Source organism: Lissotriton vulgaris, unplaced genomic scaffold (assembly GCF_964263255.1).
Source record: "Lissotriton vulgaris unplaced genomic scaffold, aLisVul1.2 SCAFFOLD_442, whole genome shotgun sequence".
NCBI lineage: Eukaryota > Metazoa > Chordata > Amphibia > Caudata > Salamandridae > Lissotriton > Lissotriton vulgaris.
This window is the reverse complement of record NW_028255431.1, coordinates 518,549-533,575: the sequence shown is the minus strand read 5'-3', so window position 1 is coordinate 533,575 and position 15,027 is coordinate 518,549. Positions and strand designations below refer to the sequence as shown.

The 15,027-nt window shown below is 47.5% G+C and overlaps 1 protein-coding gene across 2 annotated transcripts in view; it reads left to right on the top strand.

Moving 5' to 3' along the window:
* Positions 1-15,027, top strand: part of LOC147659125 (plexin-A1-like) — a 589,684-nt gene that overhangs the window by 487,216 nt on the left and 87,441 nt on the right. For both annotated transcript variants that reach the window (XM_086951953.1, XM_086951952.1), the window contains exon 21: positions 5,251-5,393. In XM_086951953.1, the coding sequence (XP_086808079.1) occupies positions 5,251-5,393 (143 nt within the window). The remainder of the gene's footprint in view (positions 1-5,250; positions 5,394-15,027) is intronic.

The window sequence follows — 15,027 nt, the reverse complement described above, 5'->3', positions numbered from 1 at the left end:
CACCCACATCTGTAATACTGGGCTGGTGCCGAGACAAATGTTTGCTCGTTTATGTGGGGTCCTCGTGAGATCCTGCCAGTGCTTTGTGTCCACCGGTGCAATCCATACTACGAAGGGATCACACAAGCATCTATGACCCTTTCTGTAATACCAAAGTATCCGTGGGTGCGAAAAGTTGAATTTGGTACCTTCACTTCTAGTTCTTGAGTATTCCATCTCAGATCGAAGAATATTTTCTGATTATGTGAGTTGTACCATCAATCATGTTAGTTTACTGAAAGAGCTAGTGTTGTGTATTTGGTTATACTGATGTAGTTGGAGTTAGTGTTGAGGAGTTAGTGTAGTCCGACTCTTTACCTATTTGGGTATGTGCCTGGGGGGGGGGGGGGATTGTTACATGCACTGCCAGACTTTAAATGTGAGGGTTAAGTATCCCTGTACCATACCTTCCATCTTGGAAAAACCATCTCAGTGTGTGAGGAAAAAGGCGGGGGCTTGTGCCGAAAGGTACCTAGGAGGCACTTGTGAACCCCGCCCCAAACCTTCCGCTCACCCCCCACCATGGGCGGATTGGCAAGGCGGGCATTCGGGAATGGGCCGAAGGGCCGGTGCCTCAGTGCCCTCTGTGGGCCGTTTTTTTCTCCCCTGTCCCAGTCCACAGAGAGTGGACTAGGAAAGGGGAGAAAAAAAAACCGGCCCACAGAGGGCACTGAGACAGAGACACAGAAAATGAAAGCAGCCTCGCTGTGCGGCCAGACAGCGATTGTCAGCTGTGGCCTCTCCTTCACCCCTGCCCTACAAAGCAATCAAGCTGAGGCTGGGCAGGGGTGATTGTTTGCAATAATCGGCCTCCCTGGGGGCCAGGTGTTTCTCAGGCCTTTGAGCCATTTGCACCTCGGCCCCCTGGCGCCCATGCAGCCCAGAAACGGTGTTAGTCTTAACACCTCGCCCACAGCCCTTCACATTCAGGACATAGTGGGCGAGGAAGAATGGGTCTTGCTGTGGGGGCCTGGTGATGTTTGGAATTTTTTTGTTTTATTTATTTATTTGTGCGTTTTTATATAGCGCAGACTTTACCCGAAGGTGTCAGAGCGCTTCACACTAGGAACAGCAATAATACATGAGGAGAAAATTAAAAGTGGACAAATTACAAAAGCAAACGTTAAGTTACATGAATCAAAAGTGACAATAGTGAGCAACCAAAATACAAGAGGAGCAAACGATACATTACAGGAGGAAAAAGTGATATGTGTGAAGGTTACAAAAGCTTACAAAATACAAGTAGAGGTATAATTCTGCAATTAATGGCAGACACTCCAGCACAAGAACAAACGTTACGTAGGCAATGGTGGCACTTGTGCAAGTATCTAAAGCAAACAAATGTGAGAGGTAGCAAACAGTGTGTTACAAGAGAAAAGTGACGTGTGCAAGTTACAAAAGGGTACCATACACAGGTACAAGGGTAATACTACAGTAAATGGTAAATACTCAAACTGCCAGAACACACTGGGAAGGCACTTCCCATGCACCAGCTTCACCTCAGCCTCCCCCCTGGCTACCTGGCTACCTTGGATGACCCAGAAAGCTGTGTTTTGTGCTCCCCTGCCAGGACATTTTCCCAAGGCCTGGAGAGTTGATTAATTTACTAATTGCAGGGGTCTTACCTCTGTTCATGTGCTCCTGAGCTGAAGGTCTGGGGAGGGCTAAGTAGGTTAGTAATAGCAGGGGCTTTGCTGCTTTTCAGGTGCTCCTGTGCTGAAGGTCTGGGGAGGGCTAAGTAGGTTAGTAATAGCAGGAGCTTTGCTGCTTTTCAGGTGCTCCTGTGCTGGAGGGCTGGAATAATTTTGTGACAAAAAGGGGCCTTGCTATTTTTTTTAGTTGCTCAGCATATAGGCCATTGTCACCTTGGCCCTGTGTCCTGTGCAAGAACAGTATCCTCCCACTTTCATTCCTTGTCTGTGCAAATGGTGTTTCATGAAAGGCCACGCCCCTTGAATGTGGGCCACGCCCCTTAAATATGGGCCACGCCTCTTGAATGTGGGCCACTTTTTTCGTCAGTGGCCGGGCCGAATTGTGATCCCAATCCGACCCTGCCCCCCACCCCCAAAAAAGATTACCAAGGCTGGTGCCGATGTTCTGTGGGGGGTTCCCATCTCTTAATAGACTTCGGCAGTTCAAAGCCACGGAAAAAGAGCTGGAAAACCACAATTTGCAGTGGTTTTCAGCTGGTTTTCCCGGCAACCGTGTGATATGGGCTCCTCACCGTGTGACCATGTGATGGGAGACGATCTCGTGAGTTGGCAGGTACGCTGTACACCAGACTAGTCGTGCACGTGAACTCCTTGAACCTAAACATTTGGACTAGAAAGCGGATGTACCAAAAGTGTGTTTGGTGTCATTGGCCCACCAAGAACGAGCGGCAAACAAGCGAAGGCAATTAACAGCAGGTACTAATTTCATGCATGCATTAATATCCAGATGTATAGTGCTTTATACCAGCATGGAAGCGCTTTCCGTAAGCACGCATTGCACAGGAAAGTTCTTCGTCTGCTCAGGATCTCAAAATTTGGTCAGTTGAGCGCAACGCTTGGGTCTACCGTCTACCTGTTAACTTGCTGAGAACATGCTCACTAGCAGCGAGGGCAGCGTGCCCTTATACCGGTTACTTTGTAGGTTTCCATCAACCGGGCGAGAAGAGGGGTGGAAAAAATCGTGATGGTTGAGGTCCAGCTACTGCACTGAGTGCACAGCCCTTCACCGCCTCTTGCTGTGGCCGCATCGACCCCGTTTGTTTACAAGCTGCAAACGTGGTCCCCTCTCAGGTCACATGGTGTAGCCCAGCACCTGTGGCACTCGCTGACATGGCACCTACCATTCTTCGGAAAGGGGGGGGGGGGGTTGTCCATTGGCCTCCACGGACCCCCGCCTCGACGCCATTTACAGAGAAGGGATACTGCGCATCCCTTTCCTTCTCCCAACACCCCCGGGGAAGAGAGGCGCAGAGGCGCCCCACCGGCTCATTAGAAGCGGGAGGTTGCTGTGAACCTGGAGAGGGCGCTTTGCGGCTCCGGCAGATGGGCCTAATTGGCCATTATCGCTGCGAGCCCAGGCCCGGGGCCGCGACCCTGCCATCGGCGACCGGCCCATGGGCGTGAAACGTGCCCGCGCACGCGCCACGTGTCAGCAAGAGATAAAACAAATGGGCTTTTAATTAAAACCGAAGATGCCTTCGGATACCGCTCTCCCTCCCCCAGATAAGGTGTCGTTTCCTTTGTCCCTCTATGCTCGTCTGTCGCAGAACCCCCTCCTTTGCCACTGCCCCCCTCAGTATTTTAATTTATTTTTTTATGATTTGAGATTGAGGAGACCACGTTCATCACGGGGTCTTTTCATTTCTTGCAAGTAACAAAGGGCTGCGTCAGGGTTCACTGAGCACTGCTAAAGGCAATTTGTTTTATTTCGTGGGAAATTCCTTCAGAGCGATAAGCCTTCAGCAATTTAAATAAAAAAAGAAAAGGGTTCCGTTAAATGTGGACAGTGATGACAAGCGGCAGCAGGTGTGTGCATCAGAAGGTCGACAGGGCCACGAACCTGGACCAGTGGCTCTGAATGTATTTCGAAAGGCCCGCCCTCTGCCAAGTTTTCAAGAGGTTGACTTAAGAACAAGCATTGTCAAAGCTACGAGCTCTCACATTTGAGATCTATTGGCTTTGGAAATACTTTTTGAGAATGATACAGCATTGCCCGAAAAAATAAAAAGCAAAAATACACCATTACGTGAGGCTACGCATCATGATGTCACTCACTAACCTTTCACCGTTCAGCAGCCCGCGCATGCAGGATGACGTATGCAATCGCCTACTGATTAGTATAATAGCAATTGGCTTTTTAAAATTATTAATCCAAGAAGGCGAACGCCTGTTGGATCAGTAAATAAAATCAATTAGAATTGCCCAAAGCACTTCTTGAACAGCCCAGCCCAGCGGAACACTTGTGTTTTGTTTGACAACAAGTGGCGGGGGAGCAATGAAGGGAGAAGGGGAGGATAATTTATAAAACAATATTTAAAAAGCTCATTAGGAAGCTGTGGACGAGGGGTGGGCGGGGTTTGTGAAGAAGCGACACAGGGGGTAGGGGCAGGTGGAATATAACATAAAGCAGCACACAAGGGGGAGAGCTAACGTGGAAGTAGGGGGTGCCATAGAGCTCTGGAAGGTGGGTGCCAAGATTTGATGGGGAGGAAAGCGGAGAGGTCTGGTAGGTGAGACCTACACATTTGCTTCCTATTAAACTAAATAGAATTAATTCACAGTTACTGGAAATGATAAACATCTGGCATGGACCATGCCGAGCCAGGTCTGCGACTGGTCTTTTACTATGTTTACTCTAAACCTCAAAGTTTACTGTACACCTCACTGTTACACATTTAGAAGTTTCCTGAATTTCTGCATGCCCAATGTTGCGAGGCACACCAGTAAGACCAAATACCATTGTATTCCTCTCTGAGAAGTGTGTTTGTCCTCTAGTGTCCTTCTGCTTCAAGCAGTACGCGGAGTAATGTCGGCTGCTGTTTTCCCACCTGAGCACTGTTGAGGATGCCAGTAGGTAAACACTGAGCTGTTTTAGCTTGTTGTGTATCCCTGAACCTTCGGCCCACAAAGCACAGTGACTGAAGTAGTGTAAGTGCACAAGTGCTCTGGCCTTTTCAATAGTGAATCTCGGTTGGAAGAGGCTGTGGGAAATTGGAGAAACTCTCTTCTCTCCACAAGACTGGCCTTCCATTGAACTATGGAAGGTCCCGTCGTGGTCTGCTGATCTTGGACTGCGATAGGGGTGGTTTGATCAGGGTTTTCCTGCTACTTGTCTTTAAAAAGTCCGGGATTATAATCTCATAATTGCCCTCCAGTGACCTGGAAGACATCAATGACATTCTCTCAAGAACTGTTAAACATTTTCCTACCTTTTTGGGTTCCATCTCGGTTTGAGGTTTGTCATGCATGGTTTCTTTTTTTACAGTTTTTAAAGTGTAAACTTCTTTTTTTTTAAAAAATTTTTTTAGATCATCTGTTGATCTGTTTTTAGTATTTATCTTCTTTCATTGTTGAAGAACTTGAACTTTAGTTAAACTGACACTGGATGCATTCTATCAGACATGATTCTTCTTTGGTTTTCTGCTGTTGTATGTTACATTGCAGCGGGGATACTGCGGTTTGCTCTTTCATCCCGATTTGTTTTTTCCTTCCTCTCCAGCCTTTGCTGAGTTGCAGACCGACATTCACGAGCTGACCAACGACCTGGACGGGGCTGGGATTCCCTTCTTGGACTATCGCACCTACGCCATGAGGGTGCTCTTCCCAGGGATCGAAGACCACCCGGTGCTGAAGGAGATGGAGGTAAGGCGAGCATGAAACCTACATGCAAGGGACTGCGGTACTGTGCGACTAGCTTTCACATAGCTCGACACGGCCGCTGTTCTCTTTAGAGCAGAAGTGGATTGGGGCCAAGTGGGTCTTCAAACATGCTACTGATAACCCACTCCATCTGCCATCAGCGATGCAGTTTTCCTTTCTTTGTACCCCACTTCTGGATGCATCACCTTCTGTCCTCTCATAATCGATCTGGCATCCCCCTTATCCTGCTCGAGCACCCGTCGCCTGGCCTCACTCTGTACGAGCTGCCATCCTTTGGTTTCTCTCCTCCAGTGGACATACTTTGCTCTCTCTCTCGCGTTACCACCTCAACCTCTACCCTGACACAAACTGGCATACATCCACCTCTCGACCTGTCCTACAACCACTCCTCGGACTTCCATTGTAGCTTCTCCTCTTTTCTGTAGGCGCCATCTGTTTGTGCCATCTGTTTGCCATCCTTTGTCCTTCTCTCATGGCCACATCTCCTGCTCTAGCTGCTGTCTGCTTGCCATCCATTCTCTGGCATACCCTGCTTGAGTTTTCTTCACTTATAGGGCTCCCCCTGATCTAGCTGCCCCTCCTCTGGCACTTTCTGGCCTAGCTGCCCCTCCTCCGGCACTTTCTGGCCTAGCTGCCCCTCCTCCGGCACTTTCTGGCCTAGCTGCCCCTCCTCCGGCACTTTCTGGCCTAGCTGCCCCTCCTCCGGCACTTTCTGGCCTAGCTGCCCCTCCTCCGGCACTTTCTGGCCTATCTGCCCCTCCTCCGGCACTTTCTGGCCTAGCTGCCCCTCCTCCGGCACTTTCTGGCCTAGATGCCCCTCCTCCGGCACTTTCTGGCCTAGATGCCCCTCCTCCGGCACTTTCTGGCCTAGATGCCCCTCCTCCGGCACTTTCTGGCCTAGATGCCCCTCCTCCGGCACTTTCTGGCCTAGATGCCCCTCCTCCGGCACTTTCTGGCCTAGATGCCCCTCCTCCGGCACTTTCTGGCCTAGATGCCCCTCCTCCGGCACTTTCTGGCCTAGATGCCCCTCCTCTGGCACTTCCTGGTCTAGCTGCCCCTCCTCTGGCACTTCCTGGCCTAGCTGCCCCTCCTCTGGCACTTTCTGGCTCAGATACCCCTCCTCTGGCACTTTCTGGCTCAGATACCCCTCCTCTGGCACTTTCTGGCTCAGATGCCCCTCCTCTGGCACTTTCTGGCTCAGATGCCCCTCCTCTGGCACTTCCTGGTCTAGCTGCCCCTCCTCTGGCAATTCCTGGTCTAGCTGAAATCTCTCTCTCCTGCTCTAGTTGTCATCCCTCTTCTACCTCTTCCCCATCTTATGCTAACGTTCCCCTCTTGTTTTGCTTCTCTTCTGGCATTTATGTGAGTGGGAAGAATTGTGTGTGTGCTGTGGCGCCGTGCATTGACATCAAAACCAGTCGTCATATTAATATCAGGGCCATCATCTTCTACTGTGCTTGCTTTATTCAATTGCTTTTGTTTGCTGCATGATTGGTTACTCGTTTCCAGTAGGTTTGTCTTGGGTCGTCTCCCACTTTGCGCTGTCCCCGTGCCCGCTTCCCTCCGTGACTCATTGCGCCTTCATCTGCCTAATTTAGTGCATGCGTCCTTGCATTAATCTGAGTCCAATTCCACTTAGCTGGCTTTTTGCTGCCTGTGATTGGAGAGTTGGCTAGCGACCCGTGCCGCGGCCACCTATTTGACCCCGCTGATTAATTCGTCCTGACGCGGGCTTCAGCGCTCCTTCCGATAAGTAATTTGGTCCCAGCTAATTACTGCGACTAGGGGCCTCTGGCAGCCATGGCAGAAGCCGATTCCCATCCACATCTGCCTGGATCTCTTCTCTGCACAAAATGGGGGCCCTGTAGAGCCCCCTCCTACTCCACCTCCTTCCCACGCGCTTTCATAAAGCCACACCCACAGCGATAGCTCAAATGTACATGATATTGTAACATTAATGTTAATGCACACATTGGGAACAGCGCATATCTAGCCCAAGTGTGGATTGGGAATCAATACAATACAGTTTGCAAGTCGTTAAAAAGCGATTTTGCTGCTGGAAAATTGATAGAAGTAGCCCTTCAAGCGGATTTTGAAGATAAGTTAAACTATTCACTAATATTACTTTAATGGCCCAAATTGGCTTTCTTTTAATCAGTATTTCAACATTAGCAGCCCTAGGCTTGCACATCTGTGAAACTGGTAACTACACATTTAAAAAGACGCATCTATGGATCCGCTATGCTTTCCACGTGAGGTGAGACTGTTGTCGTGTACGGGAGACCACATTGTTGACACACAGGGACATTTCCCTTTGTTGGCTGTTCATCTGATGTGGCCTTTCTTTGCTGTCCGTGCAGACTGAGCCTTCATACCCATTGTGACTTCTTATGGCACCTAACCCTTGCTGCTGTTACGAGCACCTCTAGGATCAGGGATGAACCAATGCGGATCATTTAAATTTGTCATTTTTTGGGTGTTTAGGAAGGCTACTGGCCCCTTAAGATTTCTGTAATGCTCTTCCAGACCCAGTAACTTAACATCCAATGGAATGCCAAAGGGGCGGGCCTGAGGTACGTTTATCTTCCTTAGTGCTGCCCTATAGGCCTGCTGATTGTCGACCTTTGTGATCCTCCCTCCGACACGCGGCTGTCTATTGCGCCTGCTTGTCTATTACGAGGCCGTGCTCTCCTCCTTGCACATGCACGAAGATGTGCCTGGGGAAGGAGGCACTTTCTAGTTGGCTACCGACTGCGCTGCACTTTCTGGTGCAAACCTGACCAAAGTGCATGCACAGACTTTGACAGTATTTAGGGTGAGCAATGCTGTCTCGGATTAGAATTGGCTAATTGGTTTTGAACAAGGGACATACAAAGGTTATGGGCTCCAAGCCCTTATTTTTCTGTTACATTACTAGAGACTTATAGGAGGAGTTCATAAAAATGCAGACTATTTTGTGGTCTTAAAACTAGCGAATATGGGGTCCTAGACTGAGCAGGTGAAATGTCTGCTCTCAATTTTAGGAGCCGGACAGACTCCTAGTTGAAGCGCAGACAGTAAACTCTCATTCAGACTTTGTTGTTTGCTAAAGTCGAGACAGGAGGCTTGGCCACTGCCGACAAGCAAAGGTGCTTTACTCTGGGTTGACAACCACTGGTCTCTCCCATACAAATTCCAGAATCAAAATAAGCATTGGCAAAGCCAGTACGTCTGGTGTACCATACTGGTGTGATCCAACGTCGAGTCTGCGAGATTTGTCTGTGCTAGATTTGTTTTGCCATGTTTATTTTTGGCAAAACCCTATTTTTGGGGGGAACTGAGAGGCCCTCGTCAAAACAAAAAAAAGTTGGCTAAAAGCAACAATATTTTTGGGGTCTCAGAAGCACACTTTACCATAGTACTCCCTGACACTTAAGGGAACTACTTTGTGGTTGGTTTTGCTCCTTGTGAAAGGGCAGAATGCCATCACTGACAATGAAGTTTATTTATTTATTTTGAGAGTTTTATATAGCGCGGACAAGATCCTTGCAGATATCAGAGCGCTTTACAAAGAGAAGTACATGTGGGAGCATGGTTAAAAAGATAAAACAATAGGTCAATAAGTACAAATTGGTGGCAGCTAAGCCCAACATGAGTACAGAGTAATACAAATATGCGGTTACAGAGCCAACCTGTGAGTAATAAACAGTTAATACAAATAAGCAAGAGGGTCAAACATGTAGTATAGATCGGTGCAGAGTACTAACAGTGATCAAGATAGTGGTTCAGGTGTATTTAGCCATGAGGATAGCTTTTACTTCATTTTTAAAGAGTGTGGTGGAAGAGATAAGCCAATGGCCAAGTGAAGAGGGCTGGTTGAAAGCCCAGATAATACGCAAGTATATCATACATGCAAATTAGTCAAATCAAAAGGGCTTTACTTGAAGACCTTAAAAAGTTTGAGTTTTAACAAAACATGTTGCTCTTTCTCGCTATATATGCACGACATATCAATTTAGTAGACTACTGATCCACTAACAACCGTACACGTGCCCTGGTTTCCTAAAAGTCACAGCTCCCGCAAAGCAAAGACCATCGACTCAAAGTATTGCCAGCCTTCCGTCTGCTTGATTTAGATGCAAGCCTTTATCAGCTTGGCTCCAAGCTAAGAGCAACCACTGTGGAGGACCACTGATGTTTCTTCAGCACCAAAAGGCCAAGTAATTGGTGAACCTTGCGATACAGAAAAGCAGCGTAAGATAGAAATACAGTGTAACAGCTTGACTTAACTTCTGTTAGTGCAGGACTGGTCTGTTGGCTCTGAGGTTTTGACTGGTCAGCGATCCCTAAATGCCACTGGGTTTAGGGTATTCGATGGCTTATCACCGAGCCTGGAGAGGAACTTTACATTTTCCATGTAAACCCGTCCACCACTGAGTAAAAAAGTTACTATGTGAAACTGGTACCCTGTAGTTGCAAAATTCCTCTTTTTCACTTGCACGGTAAGGCGTTTGGTACAATTCAGCCATGGCAACTTCTTGTCCTGCAGCTAAGAGTTAAGTTTTTTAATGTTTCCATGTTGTGTTTACAGTTTGATAGTTGTGGATGTGTGGACTGGCAGCTGGACATCCTGTTGCAGTGTCCGACACACTGTAGAATCCAGAGTGTGCATAATTCAGATCACATCCGAAGCCATCTTCTCTCTTACTGGCTGAAATGACGTCATTTGAGTGTTGTGAGGGGTGTAATGGCCGGAGATAAGAGGCGGGCAGCTGTGGTCGTCCACACAGGTCACTATAGCTCCACACTGGTGACTTGGACTGAGTCTAAGGTATTTGCAATCAGGACAGCAGGCAATGCCATTCCTATGTCACTAGAGCCAACAGTGAGGTGTGCTTGTTGCAGCAGGACTCTGTACTCCAAGTTTACTGCACTAGAGAGAGCCGTGGGACTGGGCAGTCATTCGTCACAGCGCCTGATGAAGAAGATTATAGTACCTGTTTAACTGCAATCCCGAGTACAGCATTAATGAGCCTTACTGTTTCAATCAGTGCTTAATTTGCAAAAAAAAATAAGTGCCAGGGCTCTCGTCATGAGGCCACTGCAGCTGGCACCACACACTGCCCTTGTCTGCTGCCAAATATAGTAACAACAGAACTATTGACCATCACAAGCCGACAAATGTGACAATTTGGACCATTTCTGGCCCCCGAAACTATCGCAATGGCTTGAGGTGGCCGGGTCTAGCCAGCGCTATATAAAACTCGAATAAATCATTTAAAAAAAATCGAATAAATAATAAAAAAAATCAACTCGCTATTCCTTATATAAAGTGCTCTGATACCTCCGGGTCTAGCCAGCGCAATATAAAACTCAAATAAATAAAAAAAAATAGTCATTTTAATGTATATTTAATTAATAGTTAACTTTTGCGGTGGTCATCACTAAATTAGATGGACAGCGCCACCATGTGATAGACTGTCACAAGCAGCGGTGTTGACAATCAAGTGCCAGTGCTGAGCACAGAAACCACCGACTCAAATTAAACCGTGGTTTCAGTGCACATGGAGAGCTCAGATGGCCTGAGCATCACTACTTCATTGAACAGTGGAATGGCCAGTAGACTGACCATCCCTGCTTCATTGTACCGTGGAGAGTACAATAGAATGAGCATCCCTGCTTCCTTGCACTGTGGACGGTACAATAGGCTGAGCATCCCTGCTTCACTGGAATGCAGTGGCCCAAGTATTCCTGAAGAGTTTAGCTGGCCCAGGGATTCTTGAAGAGTGAAACAGGACCGAGGGAGCCTGTAGAGTGCAGCAGTTGAGGGGTCTTTGGTAGCATTGCTGGCCTGAGGGTTCTTGGAAAGTACAGCATTTGATTCTGCCTGGCTGGCGCAGGCGGCATTAAAGTTGCAGGAGAGTCCAGCAGTTGGAGGCTCTTAGGTAGCACAACAGGCCTTGAGGGATCCTGGGAAGGTTCCGGCTAGCTTGGAGTTAACAGGAAGTTTAACACCCTTGTCTTTTGTTTTGTTATGTTTAATTATATAGCTCACAACTCACCAGGGAGGGTATCCTGGCATTGAAGCGTTGTATGGTTCGAGCCACGGTCCGTGCTAGGTGAAGAGACTGGTCTTCAGTTTTTTGCAGCAATCAAGAGCTGTGGAGGTGGCCCTGATGTGCAGGGCTTGCCGTTCTCGGCTTCCGAAGTGAGATATGAGGAGGCAAGATCTCTAGATCTAGTTCTGAATATGCAGCAGTCTAGGGGAGTCCAGCTGAGAAGGTGTCTGTTACATTTGTGGAAGTTTATGTAGCTGTGGAGGTACGTGTGGCCAATATTGTTTGTATGTGTGCGTGAAGAGTTTAAAGAATGCTTGTTTGTAGTTTGGGAGCCAGTGGAACTCTTTGATGTGATAGAGTGTGGGGTCGGAGGTTGAGAGTGAGACTGGCCACTGAGTTTTGTATGGTCTGGAGTCTTCTGGTCAGTTGAGCGTTGATTCCAGCATAGAGTGCATTGCCGTAGTCCAACATGCTGATGATGAGGGCTTAGGTGACGCTTCTGCGAGTGTTGCGGGGCGATGGGAGCCATTTGAAGATCTTGTTGAGCATTTTGAGTTTGTGGAAGCAGAAGACCGAGCTGCAGTCACTTGGCCAGCCACGGTGACTTTGTTGTCAATTACAATTCAGAGGTGCTTTGCATGGGGGTGGCCTCTGGGTCAGAGTTCGACAGACCAATCAATCAATCATATAATTTGTAAAGCGCACTACTCACCTGTGAGGGTCTCAAGGCGCTGGGGTGGGGAATGCTGCTACTGCTCGAAAAGCCAGGTCTTGAGGAGTTTTCTGAAGGTCAGCAGGTCTTGGGTCTGCCGTAGGTGGATGGGGAGGGTGTTCCAGGTCTTGGCGGCGAGGTGGGAGAACGATCTGCCGCCGCAGGTCGCTCTTCGGAAGCGGGGGAGTCCACAAGGTAGGGTCCCAGAACTGAGGTGTCTTTGCCGAAGATTGCTGCTTCCGTCTTGTCCGTGTTGAGTTTTAGCTTCTCCCTTAATGGGATTTGAAGATATTACAGCTACACGGGGGCAGCGATTGTTGTACGGCAGACAAAATATTAAATAAAACCAATATAGTGCTGTGGGCCTAATACAAGTTTAATCAGGTTGTCTTTTATTCAGCTCTTTAATCAGAACAAGTGCCGCCACCGCTATTACACTTGAACATGAATCTTTCCCCAGCAGTAATTCCAGGCCAAGTACGAACATCATTAACGCCGAGCCCCCCCTCCTCTTCGCCCCCACCCGGTGCGACAGCAAGCCTGATTAAATATTTAATTCCGCATTGTTCATTTACCTCACAGAGGAAGCAGAATGGGGACTCTGAATGCAAATTGGTGTTTTGGAATGCTGGGCGAAGATGGTTTATTTATTTATTTTGAAAGTTTTATATAGCGCGAACAAGATCTTTGCAGATATCAGAGCGCTTTACAAAGCCGGGAATACCAACAAGAGAGTGAAATTAAACATAATAAGTGGGAAGAGTAGGTACGTGAGGGAGCAAAGTAGTACAGCACATCAATAATATAAATATTACAGTTAAATGTGTGCATAGATAGTCAGTAGCGTCAATAATACAGGTGAAATACATAGTCATAGAGTTCGAACAGAATAATACAGATCGGTGTAGAGTCTTCCTTGGTAGTTTTAGGCCTATTTGGCATGTTAGTGGTGATGCCAAGTGCAGTGGGGGTGGGGGGGGCGGGGGCACTTCCCTCTTAGAAGTTACCTAATGTGGCAGCGCCATGTCTTCTAGCACACAACACCCCCCCCTTCCCCAATCAGGTGATGTGGTAAGGATTTATCACAAGCACAGAGGAGACAAGTTAATCTTTTTGTTACATTAAACCAAAGCACGGGTGGCTTTGCTCTGTGAATTATGGCACGATTGGCCACCGTCTTTAGGTACCCTGATATTTAACATACCTTAGAACACTGCCAATCTCTTCTCTCTGGATCCATCTGATTGAAAGTGACTTCTTGCTGTGTCACCAGCTTTCCCTTGGTATGCTGCCAGCTCTCGGAGTCAGAGACTCCTGCAGACATGCCAGATTCTTTTTATAGTTCCAAGCACTTGGAAAAATCTGTGCCTGCGAGGAGCTGCGAACGTACCCGGCGAATTAATTATCAATACTTCAGTGATTAATATCCCAGGTGGATGTTCTTCAGCTGCAGAGAGCACTCAGGGAAGGACTAATATCCGAACTAATTTAATAGAGCCGAGGTTCGAGCCAGAATATCAAACTGATGTTTACCTGATGATGCGCTGCTTGTTTCCAAAGGAGTGCCTTCCTCGTCTCTGCAGTCCAGATGTTCAAGGTTACTGGAATTATAGTGTCTGTGGATGCCCAGGGAGAGGGGCTTCCCTATTTTACTTAAAATAATTGTTCATAATAAATTCCTCTTCTCTTGAAGGGTTATATATATATATATATATATTAATTCTTCCGCACAGGCGTGGAATTTGCCCCGCGCTGGGGAAGCAGCAGCATTCGGACTGCCCCCTGCTGTACTGTGCACACACCCAGTGTGACGTAGGTCGGCCGGGGGCCGTCCTGAGCACACAAAGGATTAAAGTAATTGCTGGGCTTTCAGGTAGGAGAGCAGAGCTTAGACAAGCGTGTAAGTCACCCACCCCCACTTTCTTGTCGCTATTGCAACCGCGGCCCTCTATACATCCCCACTGAGGCCGCGTATGAATTGTTGGGTCCATTTCTGGAGACCACATCTCCAGAAGGCTAAATGCAGAATGGGGGTGTCTCAGAAACAACCAGCAAAAATAGGGATTGAGTGGGAGGGCAAACCTTAAGAGGGCTTGAAACTATGGACATTTATCACTTTAGAGTCTAATTAATACTTTAGTAATTGTTGTACATGACCCAAGCATGTTCAGTAGATGGAAACTTCGAACAAAGCTTTGGCCATGGGTGGTGGGCGTGAGGAGTGAAGTTAGAAATACTTTGGGGTTATTAGGGTACTACCGTGTGCTCTGGGATTTATCATTGACCAAAACTATTATTTAGCAATTTGGGTGGGCTGCTCCCTTTGTGGCACTATTATAACTTGTTTGCATTTGGGTTAAAAATAAAATTGTCCATCGAGGAAATTATAGTTAAGAATAACTATGTATAAACTTTCCACCTTTTTGCTGTTGTCCAAAAGATCTAGGTTTAACTCTGGTTTAATTTTCAGCTCAGCAGTCTCCGATTTTCCTTATTTTGATCAAATAAATTCTGTTCAGCTGGGTATCAATAACCCCTATTAATAAGATCACTATTTCAGTACATTAGTAAAGAAAACACAGTGGCGCTTAAAATCAAACAACAATACAGACATTGCCGGGGTAAAACTGAAGACCCAGGAGTGGACTTGGTCAAGAGGATGCAAGTAAAACGAGAACACCGGATTACTATCTTGTATCTTGTTATACATTTTCCACACGTTGGAATATTGATTACAAGCGTTACTCAACCCAGTGTCGGCAGAGAAGTCCTAATTGATGGGCTATGTCCTAGTGCCCACGCAAGGAGATGATGGACGGAGTGCTGATACTTTTCAGGCACTCGCCCCCAGTCACAGATCTGGGTT